The 27181-nt window shown below is 39.9% G+C and overlaps 1 protein-coding gene across 5 annotated transcripts in view; it reads left to right on the top strand.

The window, feature by feature from the left end:
• Nucleotides 1-27181, top strand: part of KHDRBS2 (KH RNA binding domain containing, signal transduction associated 2) — a 523676-nt gene that overhangs the window by 256522 nt on the left and 239973 nt on the right. For all 5 annotated transcript variants that reach the window (XM_084966947.1, XM_084966946.1, XM_084966945.1 and 2 more), the window contains one exon: nt 21186-21332. In XM_084966947.1, the coding sequence (XP_084823073.1) occupies nt 21186-21332 (147 nt within the window). The remainder of the gene's footprint in view (nt 1-21185; nt 21333-27181) is intronic.

Raw genomic sequence — 27181 nt, 5'->3', positions numbered from 1 at the left:
ATTGGGAATTTTATCACTTAAAAACTGAGCAGTCATGACCATTCTAATCTTCCCAATTCATTGCTGTGGTTGCAGTACATCTGGCTACTTTCTCAGAATTCGGAGGCAAAGCCTCCCCTTCGCTAAAGAGACAAGCACACGCCTACCCACTTCAGAGACACTTCTTTCTCCCTGTTGAGATTCTGCCCCTGGTCAGAGCCCCTGTGGTAGTTTTCTGCATCTTCCGCTTTAGACCTCGTTTGCCCTTACCTTTTCCTTTCTGTCTGGGCTCAGGCTGCACTGGCTTTCTCTTCAGATGCTCCAGCATTTCCTGCCTGCAGCCGTCTCCTCCCACCTTCCCTTCGCTCAGCCTCCCCAGGGTCCCACGGGCGCGGGCGCGGTTCCATGGGCACCACGCTTGGAGAAGGGCCTTGACCCCCCCACCCAGATGACGCTGTCTCCCTCCTGAGTCCTCCCACCCTTCTCTTTGGCTTCTTTTATTGCACTTATAATGTGAAATACACATACACATTTTTCATCCTTTCCTTATCTGCCTCCTTTACTAGAAAGAGATCCGGGGAGGGGCAGACTGGCTATGCCCCACGTTGGACCAGGGCGCCCCCAGCGAAGGGGCCCGGAAACACAGCTGAGTGAATGCACAGGGCGGGGACCAACCCTCCTAACTTTTCTTCTGACCTCTGTCACTTACCCGAATTTATTCTGTGTCGATGCTTTCTCTCTGCATGTAAACAGTAAACTCTGCGGGGTCAGGGTCTGCCCCCCACATTCACAGCACAGAGTCTTCCCATGAAGATGTATTTTAAATATGTATTACTTAAATAATTATATATGTTAGTGACAATTTAGAGGAGAACCATCAATGCAATCTTTCCAGATATGTATTTTTCAGAAAAATCCAGATTGTTTTTTTTCTAAAGGGGAATGATAGAGGACTCTTAAATAAAAGGTTAGAATTTGTCTTACCAGAGTCAGCCTCTGGAATAACATGATCCACTGTCCATGGCAGCCCCGGGAGACATACTTTGAGAGGTGAATTCTGTCCCAGTGCCCACTCTTGTCCCAAACAGAGTCTTTAGAATGAGGTGAGTGTACCTTTGCATTACCCATCCTGGCAGAAATGCTCTTCAAGAATAGAGAAAGGCGTTATTAGAATTTCTGTAACCCTTGAGAGCAGAGAACTTATAACTGGCTCATACCTTTCTTTGAGCCCCCTAAACAGAGTTTCTTAGGCACCAAAGCCTTTGCATTCCTGCCAGCTAGTTCCTGTAACAGCTGGCAGTGAGCAAACAGCAAAAGATGCCTTGGGTCAGAATCAAGCCTTATTTTTGTGATATGGAACAAGATGATTTTTAGTTGTGGGCCTGACAGTTATTATTGAGACAAGTGTTTGAGTCAGTCCATTTTCTAAAATGTTGTCTGGCCTATTGAAAGACTCCCTCGTTTCCCTGTAATTTGAGATGTGAGTAATATTAACCTATAATGAGGTTTACATAGATCACAGTTGAGGATAGGAAATACATATTTTGGGTTTGTTTTGGTTTTTTCCACAGAGCCTTAACCAGCAATGTTAACATCACATGCAAGGCAGCCAAATATATATTCTCTCTTCAAAACACACTGTATTTTTTTGTTTGGAAGAGCGGAGGGCCATTGCAGCTCTCCTTCCTTGACCTGTGTCCTCTAGATATCTCACCCCTGCTGACTGCCACTGTCATGGACATGCTTGCTCTCGGGCTAGCGGGGCAGGGGTCTATGCCGAGAAGAGATTGGATTAATACTTTGCAGATTCTACTCATATTTTTTTATCGACCCTCTAACCATCAAGGCTAAAGGACAAACACTAGTTCTTCACACTATTGTGACTCTATGTTTCTGTTTATGGAACATGCAAAGATGCCTGCTATCCTTTGGGCAAAGAAAGAATGAGTCTAAAGCCCACTTAAATATGGGCGGGTGTTGAAAGATTTTCAGATTAAAACATGAAAATAACACTTGTCCGGGTTGGTAAGGGGAAAGATCCTCTCCTGGAAAAGATGTTTTCTAGGTCGTATTAGGCAAGATGTGCACCAATCAAGAAAGTGTCTTGTGCACTCTGAGGCCAGGCCCCTAGCTCCTACTCTCCTTTCCACTTCTTCCAAAAGAATCCGTTTCACAGACTTTTTTTTTTTTTTTTTTTTTTTTTTAGGGCTGCCCCCATGGCGTATGGAGGTTCCCAGGCTAGGGGTCAAATCTGAGCTGCACCTGCCAGCCTACACCATAGCCACAGCAATGCAGGATCCAAGTTGAGTCTTAGACCTACGCTACAGCTCATGGCAATGGTGGACCCTTAACCCACTGAGTGAGGCCTGGGATCGAACCTCATGGATACTAGTCAGATTCATTTCTGCTGAACCACGACAAGCATTCCCATTTCACAGACTTTAAGAAAAAAAATGGCAAAAGGGCTTTCAAAATTTTAAAAACTTATGAACTCTGTGGTGTCTCCCGTGCCACATGCCAAGGTCAGATTCCTAGGAGCAAGGGTGCTTGCAGGTGAGCTGCAACAGGTGCGTGCATACCTTCCTCCATGTGCTCGAACTCTCGCAGGAGATTGGGAGGCTCTGGTGCTGGGTCTGTATTTTCCAGCACTGATAGAATATTCAGTAAGTCTATATAAATGAAGAAGAGATGAACGCATCAGAAAAAGTCTATACAATTAGCACTCACTTACTACTACTAGAGTCTTTGCAATGTAATTGCTTTCTTTGAAAAATATAAAAATATCCTCACTGTCCCCATTCTTGTTTTTTTTTTTTTTAATTTAAAGTATAGTTGATTTACAGTGTTGTGCTAATTTCCACTGTACAGCAAGGTGACTCAGTGACAGCAAAGTGACATGTATATACATATGTTCTTTTTTTGTATCATTTTCCATCATAGTCTATCTCAGGAGATTAGATACAGTTTTTGTGCTATACACTAGGACACTGCTGTTTTTACCATCCTTTGGTTAAGTGTGTAAAAGAAACTTTCCTCTTATCTAGTATATTTTTGCTAAAATACCATGAAGGACAGAAAGCAAAAATGAACATATGATAAGACATTACAATATGTGAAAAATCAAATCCTATGTCCCCCACTCCCCCTGTAAAGTATTTATTATTCAGGTAACAGAAACCTTAACTGTTTACTTGAATAAAATAATTAATATGAAAGTATCTAGAAATTATAGATCTTATGAAGATTTAGATATGATCTAAGAAGCACCAGCTAAGTAGATTCTGCCCTAATCCACTTCCCACCTCCAATCACACGCATGTGATGACTATGGAGAAACTCCCTGTTTTACCAAATCCATGAAACCAAATATTCTGATGGGGCATCCTATTAATATTGGTAATACAATACCAAATATTTATGGTATAATAATAATTAGAAGGTGTTAAGCGTCTGTGGAGCAATCACTTTTCTGTTGCTGGCTGTGTGGCGTCTAGATGAATATATTTATCCTGAATTTTGCAAGAAGACCAAAGATCCATGGGGATTTGAAAGTAGATGGTGATTTCAGAGAAAGGTGAAGATTTCCAGTGTGTGGCGAGAAGTGTCTACAGAGGACACGACAGAAATTGAGGCTGGTGGCAAAACAAAGCCAGCACCGGACTAAAAAATCTCTGCAATGCCAAGCTGAAATTATTGAGTTCTAGATAAATAGGACATCAACAGAGGCCTATCAGCAGGAATTCGTATGATCTGGAAACGGTTTTTACAGAAAGCTGTAGAAGGGGCAACAATATATTCTTCTGTCCATGGCATTTATTGACCTCGAGTCCATGCTGTAAATTTGGATGCCCTTTCATGCTGACACCAGGCATTTTCCCGTCGGTGGTTAGCCACTTTTCAGTCCTAATGGTGTCTGCTTCTCACTCTGGCTGCCTGATGAACAGCATAGCATAATGCATTTGCTGTTATGCTATAAAGCCTCCTATAGCCCATCATCCGGGGCCAAGCCAATCTGCGTGCTGCCTTGCCTTCCCAAAGGGGCAGCATCTCTAGTCTCTGACCAATGTCCCCAGCACCCTTCCTGGTCTTGTGTTGTTCATATTTTCTCATCTCCGGCTTCAGCACCCTGCTCAGAGCTGCTTCAATATCCTCTTGCTGCCTCCTCTACAAATGTGGGTGATTGTTAAGATGACCTCCCCCAAATCGCTCTCCCACCTCTGAGTTTTCTTTTGGAACCAGGCATTTGGCCTGTGGCTCCCTGACAGCTGGAATTCACTAGAACTTGCTTTTCCATCATGGCTGGCAGTGAGGGCTTGCCCTTTCAGCGTCATGAAGCTCAGAAATGGCTCTGGCTGTATCTCGCAGGTGAAAGATGACTGTACTGAGATCCCTGACGGGTGCTCTATTTTTCTCCTCCTCCTAATTTCTTCATAGGTTTCCTTTCAGCACACCTCTCTTCCAAGGCCCTATTCCAGATTCAAAAGATGCCTGGCTCAGATTTCATTAAGGCTTTTCATCCTTGAGCAGGACACTTTTTCTTGAAATGGAAAATAGCATACAGGTACCCCAAGAACCAGTATGCTAAATAAAGTGATTTGTAAAATACTGCCCATCTTCACCCATGTACTCACCAAGCATCTTTTGTTCTACTGGTGGCTTTAGTCAGCATCCACTCAGGACAGTTTAAGCCCTCATGAATGCTAGGCTGCTGAGCTTTCTTGAGAATAGGCCTTGTCTATTTCCTTGGTGAAGATTTTTCCACAAGATAGATCTCAGGCATTCTAAATATTATGTTACTTGGAAGAGCATAACAAATGCCATAATGTATAGTGGAATAGTTAAAATAATGAATTTTCACCTTTTCTATCAGCAGCAGCCATGGCCCTGGGAGCTCTGAAGGCAGGCGGTTCTCTGTGCTCCGAAAGTGTTCTTGCTCATTTCTGGGGCAATAAATAATACTGTACATGTAAGGCCTTCCGCACAGAGGCCAGTACATATTTATAGGTAAACGTATTATCCTTATTTCTAAATTCAAAGCTTGGTAGACTAGAAGTCCATCGCCAACTGTGTTTGTAAGAGGCTTTTGTTGTTGTTCATTTGTTTACTTGCTTACTTTTATTTTTCTTAAAATTCAGGGATCTTAGTGAAATATACTCCACCTCCGTATGGTTCTTTTTCTCTTCAATTCAGAGTAGAATTAGGTAAACTCTTATATTCTTCAGAATACAAAAAAAAAAGAAGTGTCTTCTAATATGTATTTATTATTTTTATTCGTTATGTTCTGTTTTCTCCTTGTGGACTTCTTATTTCGTATTAGCTTTCCTAGCTCTGTCCTCCACCGTCTATATTTCCTTCATGATCTTTATCTATTTGTGTACTTTTCTTTGCATTTCATCTTTCTGTACAAAAGTTCTGATTTCAATCATCTTCTCCTTGATTCGATCTAATGAATTGTTTTCACTTGAGTTCCCCTGGAATAGGACGATGCGGCAAGCCTAACTTACGTGAGGTTTATTTGGAGGGCGATCTCTGGAAACCCTGGTAGAGGAGCCAGGAAGTGCAAGGAGAACATGAAGGAGGCCCCTGTGAGGTCCATCCTCGAACAAGTTAAAGGCATAGCTATGCTTACGCACAGAACACTTGCTTAAGAGCCACTGACAAGCTGCATTTGCTGCAGCAGAAGATTATCAGTTGAACTTAAGCAGCTGAACTCATGGGGTCCTTTAAAAAAGGAGCACATGCATGTCAACCCATCCAAGGGCTGAGCCGGCTGGGGTGCTTATAAGCCCAGGCACATGTTGACTAACCCTTGTCCTAGACCAAGCCTCTGGCAAAAAGATGAATAGATGCTGGTTGCATGAAGATGATAAAGCAAGGGGATTTGGGCAGAGTATCAACAGCATCTGTTACAAAGAGTATTAGGGGAATATAATGAGCAACAGGATCTTCTCCCAGCCCCAGTGCCTTTCTATGAAAAAGAATAATTTTCTAGAGAAAGCAGACAGGTTTCTTGTTGAAGAAGCATGAAATCTGAATATGATGGGCATCATAGGCCATTCACTGAGAAAGGATCAGACAGGAAGAAATCTCACTCTTTCATAGTTAAGCAGATACTTGTTCTCAATATAAACAGTAAATAAGCCTCAAGTAAGAGGTCTTGACAGCACAAATTGTCACACAGAGTTCATCCTAACTTTACCTGGTTATTGGCTAGCTAATTGGCTTTGACCAAGGAAAAACAAACTGCTCATATCTTTATGACAAGAGGTAGTTTGGCAGCTTGGAGCAAGACCCCTACCAAAGTTAGACTCCACCCTCCCTCAGAAGCTGGGAGGTGGGGGTGTTATCCATCTTGATGCTTGTATTTCATAACCTTGAGAAAGATGTTCCTGGGGGAGTTCCCATCATGGCTCACTGGAAACAAGCCTGACTAGCACCTGTGAGGAAGCAGGTTCAATCCCTGGCCTCACTCAGTGGGTTAAGGATCAGGCATTGCCTTGAGCTGTGGTGAATACAGCTCTGATTCGACCCCTAGCTTGGGAACCTCCATATGCCAAGGATGTGGCCCTGGCCCTAAAAAGACCAAAAAAAAAAAAAAAAAAAAAGGTGCTCCTGGGTCATCAAGTTGATGAAAGGACTCTCTTGTATCTTCCAAAAGATTTGCATACATTTCAAAGGGAGGAGAAAGTGCTGACAAGCACAGATTTTTCTAAAGTAAATACTCTGAGATAAGGACTGGGGGAAATCTCTACCTTTATTTTCAACAGGAAGAATTAAGCCTCTTGTTTTTATTTTGTATTTGTTTTTGCCTTGGAAATCAAGTCTTTTAAATCCATAAAATGTTTGTACCTGCATTTTATCTCCTCAAGAATTAAGCCTCTTGTTTTTATTTTGTATTTGTTTTTACCTTGGAAATCAAGTCTTTTAAATCCATAAAATGTTTGTACCTGCATTTTATCTCCTCAAGAATTAAGCCTCTTGTTTTTATTTTGTATTTGTTTTTGCCTTGGAAATCAAGTCTTTTAAATCCATAAAATGTTTGTACCTGCATTTTATCTCCTCAAGAATTAAGCCTCTTGTTTTTATTTTGTATTTGTTTTTGCCTTGGAAATCAAGTCTTTTAAATCCATAAAATGTTTGTACCTGCATTTTACTGAAATGTATCTCTTCAAGTGTTCATCTTTCCCTTCCTGCAATTTGGCTGACTTGTGTTGAGATGGCATGTGTTCAGATGTTCTGTCTGCTCTTCCTGTCTAAGCTTAGAGTATTATACATTATTTTTATTTGTCAGCTTAGAGATGATTGTCAAAATCAGATAATGACAGAACCTCTTAAATAGTGAGTTGGATTTGGAGGGATTCTGTCCCTGTGGGCTGTTGAGCCCTGATTTCCATGACTTCTTCCAGCCTCAAAGCAAAGCATGCTGAACCTACCTCTTGGTTTCTGCTCAGCTTCTGAGATTGGGGAGAATCATTATGCCCACAGGACCTTCTCCTACGAAGTCTAGATCTCTGATGCCAGGCTCTGCCCAGGACCCACTGCCCTCTTTCTGTCTCACCAGAGGCTCCAGCACTGTCCTATAAGCACTTTCATATCCCACGACCGTTCCCTCTACCCAATTCAAACAGAACCCTTTTACATTCAGCTGTATTTGAAAAAGATGCTTGAGCAGCATATTTAGGTAATCGTGTCCCCAGATTGTTCTAGTCCCACAAAATAAATGTTTGTGAACACCTTAGTTCATAAATTGGTTTCAATTATAAATTCAGGAGAGTGAGCTATGATCAGATCTTCCTGTAGGTTTCATTCCGTCAAGCTGATGGTATTTTTTCTCTTGCAATAACCCTTTCATCGTGTTGACGTCCTCGTCACTGATTTAGACAATATTTCTTCCAAGTTTGAAAAGTCAGACCATCCTTGATGTTACGTGGAATACATGATGTGATTGTCCTCGATTGTGAGGCATACCCTGCAGTAAACTCTCAACCTCAAAATTCAAACATAAAGTATTTCTGCTGGGCACAATCTGCCTCTCTGCTTTCAAAATCCTGACCTGATTTTTAAAGTGGTATCTGTGGTCCCATTGATGCTTCTGGGCACTTAGCCATCATGAATCTAGATGGTGTTAGGATGGGTGTGCAGCTCTGACACGATTCCGCTCCAGAGCTGACCGTTTTGGATGTGGAAACTGTAACCTGGGAGAATTCTTGCCCACTCAGCGGGAGAGCACGGTTTGTAAGTGAGGGTGGCGGGAGGCTGAGTTCTCTGTAGGTTCCAGCCGTTGCTTCTCTACCACCTACTACTGAATGTGCCTTTGTACAAGAACCCTTTGTGAGGATCGATTTTGGACAAATGATATGTACATAAAAAGAATCCCCACATATGTATATTTAAAAATGCTTTTCACTTGGTGAGTCAGGTAAATCCCATTCAGGCCAAGGTGTATAAATAATAAATGTGTGTTTATTTGAATTCCTTGATGGTGAAAGCTGTGCAGACAATAGACTTATTTATTTCGGAAGACAATTTGTGCTAAAAGAAAGCTCCCTGGGGCATTGGGAAGAAAAAAGCTGCAGAAAGCACTCTAGTAAATTATAATTCTGAGGATAAAATACGACAAGAATAATTGCTAAAGTAAAAACCAAAGTATAAAACTTGCATGTACTCTGTGCCATATATTTTCAGCATTTTAAAATTATTATTTAGCTTACTCTTGTCACTGGAAGAGCAACTGTTGGGAGAATAATTGGGATCTTTGACTACATTAACTTTTTTAGTTCCTATTTAATTTTTATGTTATTTTGAACCTTAGGTATTTAGCATAATAATATTTAGCAATAGTCATGTTTGATTAGTGCTGTTATTGTTATTATAATAATTTCACGGGTGAAGAATTAGAGGCCTGAAATAATGAGGTCACTAGCCCAAAGTGACACACTATTGAGTAGAAGAGCAGAGATTATTCCCTGGATACTGTGACCAGAGCCTGGGCTGTTAAAGCTAATATGACGTGGCCTTTCATGCTTGTGTGGTCCATTTGACATACTGTAGACAATAAACTTATGATTCATTGGAAAATTAAAATTCAAGAAAGTACACAAGTTGATTTTAATTTTTCTTTATTCTAAAACACAGGAGTTCTTTGGCTTAGAGTGATTTTCAAATATATTTTCTCTTAAAGTTGTACATTTAAATTAACTTATTAAGTAAACCAGCCCTGAACTGATGCACTCTTGGTTACATCAAAGCAAGTAATTTGAAAATCTTATTCTATTTTTTAAAAAGAATTGAATGTTCACCACATATAGCCATTAACATAAGAGTGTGGCTTCAGAGTCGGCACAGCAAACTCAAATCTCTTACTTAACCTCAACCAAGTTCCTTATCTCCTCTGAGAGAAAACCTTTAACTTTTTCTGAGTGTTTTTAATGTGCTGCACCCCGAAGGCGTGATTTATATACACTACCTCATTTAATCTTCACATGAAAGATCTAGAGTTTACTTTTTATTTTGTAGATTAAGGATCTAAATCTCAAAAAAATGAGTAACTTTCTTCAGGTATCATAGATAATCATTTTCAGAGACGTTCATTTAAATCTAGGTTTCTCTGACTCCAGAATTATTTTTAATTCTCTGCTGCTTCCAACATCTACCTAAGGGATCTATGAATTTTTGTTTTGTTTTGTTGGTTTTTTAGGGCTGTATCCGCTGCATATGGAGGATCCCAGGCTAGGGGCCTAATTGGAGCTGCAGCTGCCAACCTATGCCACAGTCACAGCGACGCCAGATCTGAGCTGAGCCTGTGACCTACACCACAGCTCACAGTGACTTCGATCCTTAACCCACTGATTGAGGTGAAGGATCGAACCTACAGCCTCATGATTCCTAGTCGGATTCATTTCCACTGTGCCATGACGGGAACTCCAGAGTCTATGAATATTAAAAAAACATAATATGTATAAAATACTCAGTAGTAACTTCATTGTAGGTGCTCAGAGATCCATATGACCGGTTGTCATTTTGACATTTGATTTTTCTTAGGAATATATCTTAGAAGACGTTCTATCTGGAAAATAGCATTTTCTAATACTCAAGTTCTAACTGGCGGGGTGAGGGAAGTCACCTGGTGAGCATGACATTTTAAAACTTCACATGGTGCTACATCTAATATTGCCTGTTTTTAGTTTGCTGAACTTGTGGAACATTCTCTTACCTGGAATTTCTGTGCATAAGGAGGTCTAAGTTGAGCTGTTGTGGTTGAATGGGATGCAGGAGGTCCAAGGTGGTTCTTGAGGCACCTTTCTGGAATCCTAGTGGCTCCACATAGCACCATTTGAAAGTTAGCTCTTTAATAACCTTCTGCCCATTTGCATATGAAGAAGCTGAGGGCAAGAGTAAACTCTGTGCTGACGTTTGCATTAGTAGTGGAGCCATGTCTGGAAGAGCAGTTACACTCAGCACCATCTACCTCCTAGTCCAAGATTCTTTTCTGGGCCCAGGCCTTCAAAAGCATGTACACAAGGAGTTCCCACTGTGGAACAGTGGGTTAAGAATCTGCCTGCAGTGGCTCAAGTCACCGTGGAGCCATGAGTTCAATCCCTGGCCGTGCCCAGTGTGTTAAACGATCTAGTGTTGCCACGGCTGCAGCTTAGGTCACAGCTGTGGCTCAGATTCAATCCTTGTCACAGGATATTCCATATGCTGTGAATGTGGCCCTAAAAAAGAAGAAAATAGTTTGTATAGGGAAGCACTGATTGGTATTTGTTCATAGTATTTTTAAAATATTTGTTCCTAGGAGTTCCCGTTGTGGCTCAGCAGTTAACGAACCTGACTAGCATCCATGAGGATGCAGGTTTGATCTCTGGCCTTGCTCGGTGGGTTAAGGATCTGGCATTGCCATGAGCTGTGGTGTAAGTCGCAGACACGGCGCGGATCCGGCGTTGCTGTGGCTGTGGTGTAGGCCAGCAGCTACAGCTCCAGTTTGACCCCTTGACTGGGAACCTCCATATGCCGTCAGTGTGGGCCTAAAGAGACAAAAAGACAAAAAAAAAAAAAAAAAGAAGTATTTGTTCCTGTACACAGAGAGTAATACAAAACATACTGCAGTCTCTAAGATGATAGCAGTTGTTGTCTGGACTCCACTCTAAAGGTTGCTTAGGTTGAGCCCTAGGCACAAAGAATAAGCACTGTATTTATACAATTATTGATTCTCTTGAAATTGGGATAGCCTAATAAGAACTAATACAACTGCTAATTTCATTTTCCAATAAGGTTATAAGCCGTAGGAGGGACTCGATAGGAGGGGCCATTGTCAGAAAGGTTGCTTCTTCTGCCTTGTTTATGAGCAGCTCCACAATTCTCTTTTGAGTTGCAATCTTCTGTGGTTTTACTTATACAGACTGTTTTGTGCTTAGAATCAGAACAAATACAGGATGTGGTGCAAACTGTAATAGCATAATTTTTTGACCACAAAATCAATTATCACTGAATACGAATATATATACATATGATCTATACATTTCCTGTTATTCTTAATAACAGACAACATAATGTAATAATAATTTGGAGACATTTTTTAAGCTAAAAAGAAAATCATATTAACTTATCCCATTCCAAAGTCCTAGGACTATATGTGGCTGAGCATGACAGTAAAACTATGGTGTGATATCATAAGCAACATGTCTTTCACCCTTAAATAATTCATTCATCAATAATTTATTGAGTATCTTCTACATGTCCTATCATATATACTTGTATATATAGAATAGTTGGGGTAAAGAGAAGATTTTGAAAAGACATGTATAAAGATAAATCATAAATAGAATAATGATGCTATAACTAATCTAGAATAAAAATTATTTTTAAATGAAATAATGTAATTACATAAGCAAATTATGATACAGTAAAATCTCTTAACCTACATGTTTTTGATCTGGAAGTTTTTTCATAATTACAAAAGGTTTAGAGGAGAATTATAAAAATATAATAAAGTGCAGTAACAATAGCAGTTATAGCAGGTATAAACAACTTTGGGAGCAAACTCCACTGAGTCCTAGTTTACAATATTTAGGTGGTGACAGCTTGAACAGTCAAGTTGCTTTGGACATTACCTTAAATGTTTTATCTGAGAGTAAATATTTGGTAGCTCTAGTGAGTCAGTTAAGTGGATGAGAGTAAAGATGATTTCTCCTGTAATTAGCTATTTAAGAAAAGACAACATGTATATAGCACCATGTATTATGTATCCAGTAAGATGGACACATAGGTGTTTAAACACTGATGAGTGGGAGGAGTCAGATCAAGACAATGGAGAAGGAGGACACAGAGCTACCTCCTGGATGAGCTCCTGTGGAACAGTTCTCACTGAAAACTGGCAGGGAGACTGCCGTACAACAAAATTGTCATCAAAGTTGGTAGAGAGGGGACATAGCTCAACATCATAAAGACCATTTTTGACCATCATATTCGATGGTGGAAAGCTGAAAGCTTTTCCTCTAAAATCAGGAACAAAACAAGGATGCCCACTCTGGCCACTTGTATGTACCAGTATTGGCACATGATGCTATATATTGAAAACTCTAAAGTCTCCACCAAAATACTATTAGAAATAATAAATAAATCCCATAAAGTTGCAGGATAAAATAGTGATAATCACAAATTGGTTACTTTTCTGTACAGTAAAAATGAACTCTCAGAAAGAGAAATTGCAGAAACAATCCCATTTATAATCACACCAAAAAGAATAAAATATCTCAGAATAAACTTAATCAAGGAGGTGAAATACTTATACTCTGAAAATTATAAAACAGTCATGAAGGAATTTTAAAATGGTACAAAGAAATGGAAAGATACCCCATGTTCTTAGATCAGAATAATAGTCATAAATGTCCGTACTACCCAAAGCAATCTACAGATTTCATGAAATCCTGACAAAATATCCATGATATTTTTCACCAAAAAATCCTAAAATTTATATGGAACCATAAAACCAAATAACATAGAAATCTTGAGGAAAAAAATGGACAAGCTGGAGATATTGTGCTTCCTAACTTCAGATTATGCTTATAAAACTATAGCAGCCAAAACAGAATAGTTCTGGCACAAAACCAGACATATAGGTCAGTGGAATAGAATAAACAGCCCGGAAATAAACCCACATACTTATGGTCAATTAACTTACAACAAAGGAGGCAAGAATATACAACGGAGAAAAGACAGTCTCTTCAATATGTGGTGCTGGGAAAGTTGGACAGCTACATATAAAAAGATGAGTTTTGGACCTTTCCTCAATCAAATGTAAAAATAAACTCAAAATGGACTAAAGACCTAAATATAGGAGTAGAATCCATAAAACTCCCAGACAAGAACATAGGAAGAACTTGCCTTGACGTAAATTGCAGCAATATTTTGTTAGATTTGTCTCCTAAGGCAAAAGAAATAAAAGCAAAAATAAACAGATGGGACCTAATCAAACTTAAATCTTTTGTACTGCACAGGAAACCACTGACAATTGAAAAGCAATCTAATGAAGGGGGGGAATGTTTACAAATTATATAACTGCTGAGGAGTTAACATCCAAAATTTATACATAGGTAATGCAACTCAATACATTTAAAAAAAAAAACAATTCCAAAGAACCCAATTAAAAATGGGCAGAAGATCTGAATAGACAATTTTTCTTAGGATATACACAGATGGGCAATAGGCACATTAAAAAATGTGCAACATCACTAATCATCAAAGAAATTCAAATCAAAACCGCCATGAGGTATCACCTCACAGCTGTCAGTGTAGCCATCATCAAAAAGTCAACAAATAACAAATGCTGGCAAGGAGGTGGACGAAATGGGACCCTTGTACACTGCTGGTGTGATTTTAAATTGATGCAGCTGATATGCAAAATAGTATGGAGGTTCCTCAGAAGTTAAAAATAGAACTACCATATGTTGTAGCATTGCCACTACTGGGAATATATCCAACGAAAACACTAATTTAAAAGATACATGTACCCAATGTTCAAAGCAGTATTATTTACAATTGCCAAGACCTGGAAGCAACCTCAATGTCAATTAAGAGATGAATGGCTAAAGAAGTTGTGGTATATATAGTGGAATATTTCATGGCCATAATGAAACTCTGCTTTTTGCAACAATGTGGGTGGACCTAGAGAATATTATTCTTAGTGAGATAAGTCAGATGGAGGAAGACAAATATTGTATGTTATCACTCATATGGAATCTAAACAACAAAACAAATGTATACAGAAATATACAGTCATAGAGACTAAACTAGTAGTTAAAATTGGGGGAGGGGCAGAGGCTGGAGAGGTGAGATAGGATATTCGATTAAGAGACACAAACTACTATGTATAAAACAGATAAGCAATGAGGATATTGTGTACCACACAGGGGTATAGAGCCATTATTCTGTAATAACTTTAAATGGAGTATAATCTAAAAAAACATTAAATCACTATATGGTATACCTGAAACTCATAAAACATTATCAATCAACTGTACTTCAATTAAAAAAATGGTGAGAAAGACATCAACTCTGATACTCAGGTGTTCTCTCTGCTGATGGTGTTGGTGATGGAATGCCTTTCGGGAGACTCTGGGAGGACAAAATATCAAAATCTGGATTAGCACAAAGGAGAAATACATGGTCTATGTCATATTGTGAACCATTTATAACACATTCTAAAAAAAAAATTGCCCAGAATAGATGACTATTTGTCTTAATTTGACAAAATGTAAACACTTTCCTTCAATAGAATTCCATTTTGAAAAGCACTTTAAAGTCTTTTGTGTGTTTGTGTGTGTGTGTTTGTATTTGTGTGATTCTAAAGGATGGTTCTAAGTAGCAAATAATGATCCCACAGTGGCTTCTAAGGCTAGCAGGGCTGCTGTCCCTTTTATTTCATGGAGCTCCATAAGGAGCTGGCTATATAAGCTTGGGAATTAGTACTCAGCAACTAAATTACTCTGTTTAATAGAGGTGAAAATGACATGATATTCCCTAGGAAATTCCAGGTGGGAGGAGAGAGTATTAACAAAAATTAGAGACAGAAGAGAAAAATTAAAATTGTGTAATGAAGCAGGGAAGGGCTTGGGACAAGAGAAAGCTTTTTTGAGTTGTCTGTAATGAGATTATGTGACCTCTTTGCTTTGTGCCCTTCTGCTATTTTTAATGAAATCAGTGTCACCCATAAATGATTTTGAAGAGTGGATCTCCTAGGGTGCTTTAAGAAATTTTGAGTTTTATATTAAAATTTGCAGTTGGCAAATTCAGGAACCAAATGGCTTCGCCATGGCACAAGAGGCCCTCAAATTCTGTGTCTTATTTGGGGGAATTGTCTTGAATCATCTGAACTAAGATGAAATACCAGGTGCGAGCTGACTTGAGTTCCTACCCCCAGAATAAGATCAGGGTCTGGGAGTTGCTAACCATCCTGTCCTTACTGTTGGACAAGTTGTTCCAGAAAAAAGAAAACGATCAGTCATGAAGCACATCTTTTTTAGGAATACAACATAAATATCCATGGGAAATTGTATAAACCATTCTGGACTCGACCTTAAAACTTTGGGACGTTTGCATTGTGGCTCAGTGGTAATGAATCCAACTAGTATCCATGAGGATGTGGGTTCAATTCTTGGCCTTGTTCAATGGTTTAAGGATTCAGCGTTGCCGTGAGCTGTGGTGTAGGCCACAGACGTGGCTCAGATCCCACATTACTGTGGCTCTGGCGTAGGCTGGCAGCCATAGCTCAGATTGGACCCCTAGCCTGGGAACCTCCACATGCCACAGGTTCAGCCCTCCCCCTCCAAAAAAAAAAAAACTTTGGACGAATTCCCTTTTTGGAGCTGATGGCTACAAACACAGAGTTAAGGATAAACGGTGTGAGATCACTAGCATTTTTTTTTTCTTATCAGGGTCACACCCACAGCATATGGAGGTTCCCAAGCTAGGGTTTGAATCAGAGCTGTAGCCACCAGCCTACACCATAGCTCACAGCAACGCTGGATCTTTAAACCCACTGAGGGAGGCCAGGGATCGAACCTGTGTCCTCATGGATATCTGTCAGATTCGTTTCCCCTGAGCCATGACGGGAACTCCCTGAGGTCACTAGCATTTTTTGCCCTTTATAAAGTAGGAGATGACTGAGAATCTTGAAAATAATAGTTTCACTCAGCCCTGGTAGACACACAGCTGCCAGGGGATCAGAACCTTTTGGCGAGGGCATAGGAAATCCAGTGCTTTTATGCTTGGTGTGTCAGGACCTGTACCCTGCTATAGGATACCCTGGAGGGTACAGCACTACTCGGAAGGCATACCAGGAAATTGTAGTGTCTTCTAGAAACCGGAGATATCCATGGGGAATATGGATGTTGAAAATGTTACCTACACTTAAGCACCTGTACTGGCAACACTGTCATGGTGATTAAGAACCAGACCTTTGGTCTGAGATTACCTGGGTTCTAACTCAGTTCCCTGATTTATAGTCTGTGTAACTCTGGACAAGTTTCTCTCTGTGCTACAGCCCTGCCATCAGTAAAATGTGGGGAATAACATTACTGAGCCTAAGTATAGTTATGCAGGAGTTCCCCCTCTGGTGCAATGGGATTGGCAGTGTCTCTGGAGCACTGGGACGCAGGTTCAATCCCAGGCCAGGCACAGTGGGTTAAGGATCTGGTGTTGCCACAGTTGTGGTGCGGGTTGCAACTGTAGTTCCTGGCCCAGGAACTTCCATATGCTGCTGGGTGGCAAAAAAAGAAAAAAAAAGTATATTTATGCAGATAAGATTAGATAATCCATGGAAAGTACTTTGCATGCCTGTAACCTAAGAAGTAATACCAAAATTATGACTTCTATTCTATTATGGATACTGTTGTAAAAAAGACACTTGGAGAAAATATACTGAAAATGCTAACAGTGTATCTTGAATTGTATAGTTGTTGATTTAAAAATAAAAATTTAATTGTTGGGATTTATTTTCAAGTTTTCTTCATTGAACATGCTATTTTGAATTAGAGGAAATTTTCCTAGTTGTCAAATCATATCCAGCTCAGAAACATTTGTAGAAGACAAAATACAAATGATAGTTCCTGAGAGAAAGTTTCCTTTAAAATCCTTTTAACAATAGATGAATGCAGTTCAAATTGGACTCTATTTAATGCCATGCTATTCTCTAAAAAAGAACTGATAAAAACTGATATGTTTTACTTATATTTCACCTTAGGGTTAGAGTGTTTGGGGATGTGTAAAACCAGCTTTGTTACTAACGATCTTGTTTAGAATCTCTAATGTTTAGCAACTAATAATTTTACTTAAAATAATTAGCTTGTGATTCCTTTTTAATAGCTGAACACCGATTGTTATCTGAAGTTCGGTGAAATACATACACCTCTGACGTGGAAGACTGAATATCAACTGAGTGTGGTGTCTTTTAAATGGAATTTTGAATAATGTCAAGCAGATTCCCCTTCTGCTCTGTGCATTTTACATTCTGTGGATTTATTCCCTGTTCCCTTTTCTGTGTCTCTACTAGATGGAGATTCGGTGTTCCTAGTGTTAACTTTGGAACTATTCATTTCAATTTACACCTAAGAGTTTTTTCTAGCATTTGTAATTTTCTTAATCTTTTTTTTTTTTTTTTTTTTTGGTCTTTTTGCCTTTTCTAGGGCTGCTCCTGCGGCATATGGAGGTTCCCAGGCTAGGGGTCAAATCGGAGCTGTAGCCACTGGCCTATGCCAGAGCCACAGCAATGTGGGATCTGAGCCGCATCTGCAACCTACACCACAGTTCACGGCAATGCCGGATCCTTAACCCACTGAGCAGGGGCAGGGATCGAACCCACAACCTCATGGTTCCTAGTCAGTTTCGTTAACCACTGAGCCACGACGGGAACTCCCTTAATCTTCTTCTTTACTCTTCTGCTATTATGTGCCTGTGCTCTCCAATGTAACCTTCTATAAAACATGCATGATATAACTGGGCAGAATCATGAAACCTCGACTGTCCGATTCATAGTCAGCTTATTAGATAATTCATTTATTACAAAGATAAATGTTTTCCCCCAATATATCTTGAACTCTTGTTCAATAAACACCTCAAGAGAGTTATTAAATTACTATAAATACAGTCACTGGTGTCCAGGCCCTTGTGCTATTCAGGATGGCTGTGATGTCTTCATTTATTCAAATGAAACTTAGAGCTTCATATTATACATTCAACTAGGGTGTATAGTATTGCTTTTGAAAATAAAATCTGAACAATGTGGCAGATGACTCTGCTAGCTGTTCACCAAAGTTAGATGTAATAATCAAGTATCATTTTCACCAGCCCTAAGTGAGGACTGAACGGCATAGACAGCTTGTAATTAACCAGAATCCATTCTCACTCTTTCCTGCTGCATTTGGATGGTCTCATGGCTTCTCAGTCTGTGACCAGTCATAGCATCCACTGCCTCCAGGGCTACCATGTGACTATACTCTTGCCAAAGTGATGTCAGCAAAGATGATATGTGAAAGCTCTGGTACATGTCCTCGAAAGGCAGCTTTTTGCTGTCCAAATTTTCTTTCTCTATTCCATGGAGTGGAATCCAGAAGTGAAGATTAGCCTCCTTCATCACCACACATGAGAGCATCTTAGCGGCTGGAGAAGGGCGAGGAGACCCACCTGCCCCTCCTGTGCACATCGCCTTAGACTCTTATCTGAGACAGAAATCACTCTGAGGCTTGTTTGAGCAACACTGATTTCGGTCTCTGTTGAAACGGGCAAACCTTATTTTAAAACACTGCTGAAGAAATTAGAAGTAATAGTATCACATTAAATTTGCATAGCATTTTTTAGTATACAAAATGTTCTTCGGTTTTCTCAAAACTTACAAAAATTCTGTAAGGTAAGTGCTGTTAATCCCACAGAAAGTAAAGCTTGGGAAATGTTGCCTTGCCAAAAGTCATCTCAGTGAGCAAGTTCAAACACTGCACAGCTTTGAAGATATAAAGTCTAGTTTTGAGAATAACCAGTGGTAGCTCACGATTGGGTCCCCTGTGCTAACTTTCATTCTTTGACATCCTTATCAGTGTTTTCACCCACTTTATTGAGTCCTGGCTGGAATCTTGATGCACACTTGACCCTCAGGAAGTTGATTCATCTCTGAGGACCTCATTCCTCATGTGTTTCTATAAAGTGTGATGGGGGCGCATCGGGGAAGAGGGAAATGTCTTTTTCAATAGAAAGTTGCATTTTTCTTCATGAGCATCAGCCTATCGGCTCTACTGCAGAGATCTAACCAGGCTTATTTTGAGAGGCTGAAATAAGTGTTACAATTCTTATCTCAATGCCACATCTCACAGTGGCGGACCTTATGAAATGCGGCAAGCAGATAGCCCTTCTAACTAGCAGAAAATCAGCTGTGGGAGTATTGAGGCGTGTTGGCACCATCTGATTTAAATTCCTCAGCACTTACATGTAAGCAAAGCAGACTCCTGAGTTGAAAGGCATCTTGCATCCCTGGAGAAGCAAGAAAGAAGGAACGTTAGCTCCACCCACAGGTGCAGATTTGCTGAGTCGAGCTCTGCTTCCCCTATCTGAGAATTGAGCACTAAGAAAAACCTTTTTAATAAAAGTCAAAACTCCTAGTTAGAGAACAATGCTTAGGGAAGTGAAGGTGAATTTCTAGGCTGAAAGGTATTGCTGTTAGAGAGATCTGAGTAGGCGAAGGTTCTGAGGAAAGTGGCTTCCACCTCTGTTATGGATCCTCCATGCGTGGAAATGATGGGCATTTTTAATCAGATAAACCCGTTAACATGGGTCATACAGTTCCTCATATGAAATCAGTAGCAAATTTGCTTTTGTTTATCTAGTTTAGGTGTATTCACATCGCTTTTCTAATTTAACCCACACGTACAACTAAAAAAAAAAAAAAAATGTTTTTTAAAGTTCTACCCTTTGAAATTTACTGCTAGTTTGAGGGGAGAAGAGTTAAGAAAGGTAAAATATAATTAATATTATTTATGTTCTTTTTTTAGAACCACACCCATAGCATATGGAAGTTTCCAGGCTAGGGGTCAAATTGGAGCTTCAGCTGCCAGCCTATGCCACAGCAACACCAGACCTGAGCCGCATCCGTGACCTACACCACAGCTTAACGGCAACGCTGGATCCTTAACCCACTGAGCGAGGCCAGGAGTTGAACCCACATCCTCATGGATACTAGTCGGGTTCTTTACCACTGAACCACAATGGAAACTCCCTCTTTAAGTACATTTTTAACCACATTTTGTTTCTTTGAAATCCTAAAAAAATGCAAATCTCGTTGAAAACTGAGCTTGAGTCCCAATTTTGCGCAAGTTCACTAAAGTCTTTTAAACTCAATTTTCTCAATATTTCCTAATGTGAAATATGTGAACATTGTGTGAGGTGGTTGTGAGTTTAGCAATGACATGTGTTAAAGACCTAGCACACATTAGCACAGTGCATGGATCGTGTGCTGATTTGCTCTGCAGATTACTAAATTAACCAGTAACAACTTAGATAAAGGATGACAGAATCTGCTCCAAGAGAAATCCATTGTCAAGTTAAGCTGCAGGTGTGTAACTCATGCAGAATCAAGGCCAACAGAATGCTTAACCACCAACCCTTTAATGTGCTCCTCCGTCTTGACCAGGGGGAGGTGACAAAGGATAGCGAGATGCTGGGTAGAAGCCAGATGAGAATCTGGGCCAGTGGGAACTGGGCTGGGGAGGAAGCCTTGGGTCTGCTCATGTTCATGAGGAGCAAGTAACCTTTCACCACTTCTCCAAAAGTATCTAGAAGATCCTGGTTTTCTTAAAGAACAGTGGTCACCTGGAGTTTATCTGCAAGTGATTATTTGTCAGGCACAAAAATAATCCTTTTCTTCCTGTGGTGTACAGTGAAGAGTTAATGGCATTTCTGTAACTTCTTTTCAGACTTAGCATTTTCATTTAGCTGATTAAAATGTGGTGTAGATGATAATTATGCCAAGTTTTTTTTTTAATCATTCAAACACTCAGAAATGATTTTAAAAATCTTTAAATGGCTTGTACCAGATTTTCATTTCCCAAAGGATTTCTAGTTAGGGAAAATTTGCTTAGATTATGCCCTTTTGTCATCTTTTCAGTAAATGTTAAATCAATGCAAAATGAGTAGATTTGTATTTCTAAAAATAACCTCTTTCACAGGAAGAAGAACTAAGGAAGAGTGGAGAAGCCAAATATGCCCACTTGAGCGATGAACTTCATGTATTAATTGAAGTTTTCGCTCCACCTGGGGAAGCTTATTCACGTATGAGTCATGCACTGGAAGAGATTAAAAAATTCCTGGTTCCTGTAAGTGTTTTTCATTTTTTACAAAGATGTTTCTTATGAGTTTCTATTATAAAATGTGCCTTTGATCTTCACTGACTTTTTAGATGGAAATTTATGCTGCAGACTTCTTCTTTATAGAGTTGATATGAAGGTAAAAATAAAAAAGAATACCAAAACACTCAGCACAGGACCTGACATGTTGCCACATAATGACGGTTTGGCAGCAGTATTTGTCTCAACTGCATTCTGTGCCCTGCGCTGTTCATGGCCATGAAGAATAAGAATAAGAGAGTTAACACATAAACACAAATATGTAACTGAAGTTGCGTACCTTTCTCTTGTGTCTAATGACTTGGTAGTTGACACATATTATTCATAATTTTTAATAGAGAAATATTTTCAGGTACAGTGGGAGGGAAAAGAGATTGGATGTGTAATATTTGTAACAAGACGATGTGTTGTTTGAAACTATCAAATGTGCTTTTATGTCATAGTATGCCAGGTGCTGGCTCATTATAAAATATAATATAAAATACCAATATTAATAGAATTGGACATTTGTTGACGTCATGCAAAAAATTGGAAAAATGAACTCATTGTGCTAAATGAGAGAAGCAGAGAATGTTCATTTAGTAAGGCAGCAAATTCAGGGATGCACACTGAATAGAATTCTCTACTGATTTTCTAAGAAATAGAAGAACGAAGCTTTCCTAAAGGTTGACAATTTCGCATTCTAGGAAGAGGTTGTTTAAATAGAAATCTTGGCACCAGGCTTAGAGCTGGGAATAAGATAATTGGAAGAGAATGCTGAGTACGGTTTTTGGGAGTGCTCTGGCAGACCAGGTCCTCAGCAGAGAAAGAGAATAGCTAAGCTTAATCCGTGTGATGAAGAAACACTGCAGTTTTCTAAACTAATTAATGAGCTCAGAGGAAGTCATGAATCTTACAGTTCATTGGTTGGCCCGTGATTTGAGAATGGGGAAATAAACGAAAAAAACAGAATTCCAGAATGGAAAAGTGTCAAAATCAAACAACGTAATCTATGTGTAGGCCCAGTTTAAAATTCTTCTGTCAGGAAAAGGTTATAGAATAACCCCATACTGCTCTGATTATTCCATAACTTTATCTGCACACCTTATTATCTAGTGTAGTTTGAATACCTCTCTAAATAGACCCTGTATTTCTTAAGAATGAAGATCCTGTGTTCTCTACACGTTGATGCTGTTGGTTACACATTTGTACTGTATTTAGCTCAGACCAGACCTCTGATGATATAGGTATTATAGGAAAAAGCTACACCGTCTAGACTAGTAACTCATTTTGTGCCTGTAGACGAGTCAGTTAAATTCTCAGAACTTCAGCTGGATTCCCTGATGGCTCAGTGGGTTAAGGATCTGCTGGGGTCACTGCTGTGCCACAGGTTGCTGCTGTGGCAGCTTCCATCCCAGGCCCAGGAACTTGTGCATGCTGCCAGTGCAGCCAATTAAAAAAAAAAATTAGCTGATTCATCTTTACAAAGAAGCTAAGGAGATAATAATAACTGAAGGGCTTCTGTCATAGTTATTGTGACTATTAAATGGGGTAATGCATATAAAAAGGCATAGAAAATTGTAAAGCACTATATAAATTGATGTTTTAAATCTTTTTTATTATTACAAGTAGATAAAAACCATCTTGGAATGATGGAGGTGAACTGTATAAGAGAAAATCCTATTTCATTGCTACCCAGATTTGAGACATAGGCTGTAGGCTAGGTTAACCCTACTTTATTATAAATCCCAGTAGTATATCTCACTTACTCTCTTCTTAGACCTCTTGATACTTGTAATCATTTCCTTATGAAATATATACTCCACGAGACAGGGCTGGCAGCCTGGCACCGTGTTTGATAGCCTGATTGAGGGACTGGCTCATTAATTGGTACTGGGCATGATGCAGAGGGTTCATAGCCACCTGGTGAGGTCTGGGAAACTCTCCAGGGTGCTCTCCCTATAAAGATCCAGATGAAGACTGAAACCCCCACTCTAGCTGGCGTGACCTGCTCCTGCAGCCCCTCCGGTTACCGCTGCCCCAGCTGCCCCCTCCCTGTGCAGCCCCACCTCCCAGGTTCACCCTTCACTAAGGACTTTTGAAGCCTCTCCTCCAAACTGGGCCACAGGCCATTCCCTTGTCACTCAGCTCTCAGCCCACAGTCCCTCACCACGCAGTCTAAAGTGGCCTCTCTGTGTGGTGTGGTCCTTTTAAATTTCGCTCACAGCAGCACGGGTCACCAGAGTGAACACCATGAGTCCTTGTCCCCTTGTCCGCGGACCTTTTTCCTCTCTTCACTTACTTAGCTTCCTCAGAGCTCTTAACAACTTCACAACTTCATATATATTCACTTATTTGTGTATCATTGCTTTCTCTGCTAAAATAATAGATGTCACAAGGATGGGGATTATTATCTCATTCCACTGCCTTTTTTCCCACTTTGAACTATGTCAGGCACACAGGAAGCACTTATTAAATATTTTTTTTCTATGAATGAGTAAGCTCTTAACAGATAAATATTCTGATCTCTCTCAATGTTGAATGAGCAAATTCTGCTAATCAATGAGAGTCATTCTACTTGGTAGCTCTTTCCTATTTGCCTTGCTCTCCTCAGCACCAACCAAAGGATAGCAGCTGCCTACTTCATTCATCACCAGAACTACAAGGGCAAAAATTAACTGAAAAAAAATTTTTTTTTTTGTCTTTTTGCTATTTCTTTGGGCCACTCCCATGGCATATGGAGGTTCCCAGGCCAGGGGTCTAATCAGAGCTGTAGCCACCGGCCTATGCCAGAGCCACAGCAACACGGAATCCGAGCCGCGTATGCAACCTACACCACAGCTCACGGCAACGCCGGATTGTTAACCCACTGAGCAAGGGCAGGGACCGAACCCGCAACCTCATGGTTCCTAGTCGGATTCGTTAACCACTGCACCACGACGGGAATTCCCTGAAAATTGTTTTAAAGATATCATGAAATCACTTGGTCATTCAGGATTCCTTTGACATTTATATTAAAGACCAGAGAAATGCTAACATGTCAGGACATTAACATTTACAAACATCGCAGGTGAAGTCTTAGAGCCAGTAAGAGGCAAGCTAGACCCACATAGAAAGCTAACGTCAAATTGAGCATCTCTCCATGGTTGGAACTTTCACCTTCCTTTGTGTATCCACCTTCTCTCCAACAGGCTGTAATCATCTAAGGCTACCGACTGTAGACCATTTGCTCCTCATGAAAGGTCTGAATGATACCAGATGGTGGAAAACAGCGCAGTTTTACTGCTTTAAGTGACTTGTAAAAGGCAAAATGATTATTATGGAAAAAATTTCCAGCTTGGTGCTTTCCATTCAGTCTCCTCAAAACAAGTAGGGGTTATGTTAATAAGACTTCAATAAATTGAATCTTACTAATGTCCAGTCTCATTCTTTGAGAAGGTGCTGTTTTGAAAGTTTTCCTTATATTTGCTGATTTGCCTTGCAAATATAGATGAGGAGAATTAAATACATTATGTTACAAATAATGACAAAAAGCATATAAAATCCTAAAGTAATAGACATTTCAATAAGGTTAAGGCCCATCTCTTCCCTTTACAAGCTATAAAGGGACAAACAAATATCATCATTATTATATTTTGTAACACTCTTTTACAGTCTAGGCACTAGGCCTGCTAGGGCTGTGCAGATTGGCCCTTGCACAATGTGGGGCAACATCACACATAGTTTGTGAATTGGACCCCCTGGAAGCCTGAATACCACTTCCCTTTTTCCAACCCTAGTCACCAGATTGTCTCAAAATAATGGCACTCTATTGAATTTCCCTAAACCAACTGATTCTCACCTTCAATTAAATTGAATTATTAAGTTTTACTAATACTTAATAATTCCCTCATGATTAAAACAAAATATACCATCTGGAGTTCCTGTCATGGTGCAGTGGAAACACATCCAACTAGTAACCATGAGGTTGTGGGTTCAATCCCTGACCTCGCTCAGTGGGTTAAGGATGCAACGTTGCCTTGAGCTGTGGTGTAGATCACAGACACGGTTCAGGCTCAGATCTGGTGTTGCTGTGACTGTGGTGTGGCCGGCAGTTGTAGCTCCGATTAGACCCCTAGCCTGGGAACCTCCATATGCCGCAAGTGCCGTCCTAAAAAACAAACAAACAGTTCTCCTAATCAGATCTTATGAAGCCGTGATCAATTTTCTGCCTATTAAATGTGAATTTATGCATCCTTTAGTTAAAAAAAATGAATGGAGGGATTAAAACAAGAAATGAGATTTAGGTCAGAGATAACTTTGTTAATTCCTCAAGAGTTAGTTATTGACAGAATTAAGAGATCACAACACTTATTTCTACCAAAGCTGTCGTAGCCTCCTTCTTTCCCAGTGCAGTGTGTACACAGCGCTGTGGTGTTATCAGAGTTGACCGAGTGTGAAACATAGTACTTGTCATGTCTGAGTTAGGTCTCCAATGTGGTTTGTATCATTTAAAGAAAAGGAGTGTGTGTGTGTGTGTGTGTGTGTGTGTGTGTGTGTGTGTCTCAGATCATAAAAAAAAAAAAATACTGTCCTGTAGAAAACAAGCAAATCCAGAGAGACAGTCCCAATTCCTCATGTTTAGTTCCTCCTGAGTGTGAGAGGGGAAAATATACAGCCTGAGGCATTTTTATGTTATCTATGGTAACACCCAAATGTGGCATCAACATGCACACAACTTTTACATTTATGTGAAGTTTTACATCTGCGTGTGTCCTTTCTTATCCTAACAGTCTCAGAGGTATGACTTTAAGTCAATTCATCACAGAAAGAAATGGATCATTCCAGATTATGTCTTTCTTGCATTAGATTGGCTATATGTCTGCGAGACAGGTTTGATTTTCCAAATGGGCATATTATATCATCTCAAGTTTGAAATACTGGAAACCTATATAGAAAACCTACCATGAGTGTGACTCCGGAGGAGAAGCAGCTCTTTTCCTCCTTATGGTGAGAGCAAATAGAGGACATTCTTGCTTTCTGATCTTCAAAGACTATCAGCCCAGCTCCAAGTTGGGGAAATGACACTGATTGCCAGCAGCAGTCATATAGGAAAGCAGGTAGATATAAGCAAGATAGGAAAGAAAAGCAGGATATGTTCAGTCTAGGAGATGGAAAAGCATCTTGGCTTTTACACACTGAACAAAATTTATAATGATTTGGAAGATGATAAACATAAGAATGTTTAGATATAGATGTAATGGAAATGTATAGACATCCATGCTATAATTTGGTAAAAGTGAAAATTTGCTCAGAGTCTTCTATGCAGGTGGATATAGAAGGAAAACAATGTATTAAATAAAAACCTACCAGCCAGGGAGTTCCTGTCATGGCTCAGTGGTTAATGAATCCAGTTAGTATGCATGGGATGAGGGTTGGATCTCTGGCCTTGCTCAGCAGGTTAAGGATCCAGTGTTGCTGTGAGCTCTGGTGTAGTTTGAAGACACAACTTGGATCCCGCATTGCTGCAGTCTAGGCTAGGCACTGCAGCTCTGATTCAACCCCTGGCCTGGGAACTTCCATATGCCGAAGGTGCAGCCCTAAAAAGACAAAAAAAAAAAAAAGAAAAAAGAAAAAAAAGAAAAAAGAAACCCTACCAACCAGCAAAAGCAACATTGCTTTGCAACCACAAGGTGGGAAATGGCAGGTACATTTTGTCTGGCTGATGGCAGGAGTTCACTATGTAAGGCAACAGTCTCCTGCAGGCAATAGAATGATAATGATCAATAACAGAATAAAACAACAGCATTCAACGCAGAGGGGGAAACAGAACCCACAGCTCGGATGCTATTCCTTCATTG

This window comes from Sus scrofa, chromosome 7, assembly GCF_054392235.1.
Source record: "Sus scrofa isolate SSC_HxYL_T2T_F1_AM1 chromosome 7, Sscrofa_HxYL_maternal_Yorkshire_Landrace_v2.0, whole genome shotgun sequence".
NCBI classification, from domain to species: Eukaryota; Metazoa; Chordata; class Mammalia; order Artiodactyla; family Suidae; genus Sus; species Sus scrofa.
This window is presented reverse-complemented; position numbering and strand designations above follow the sequence as displayed.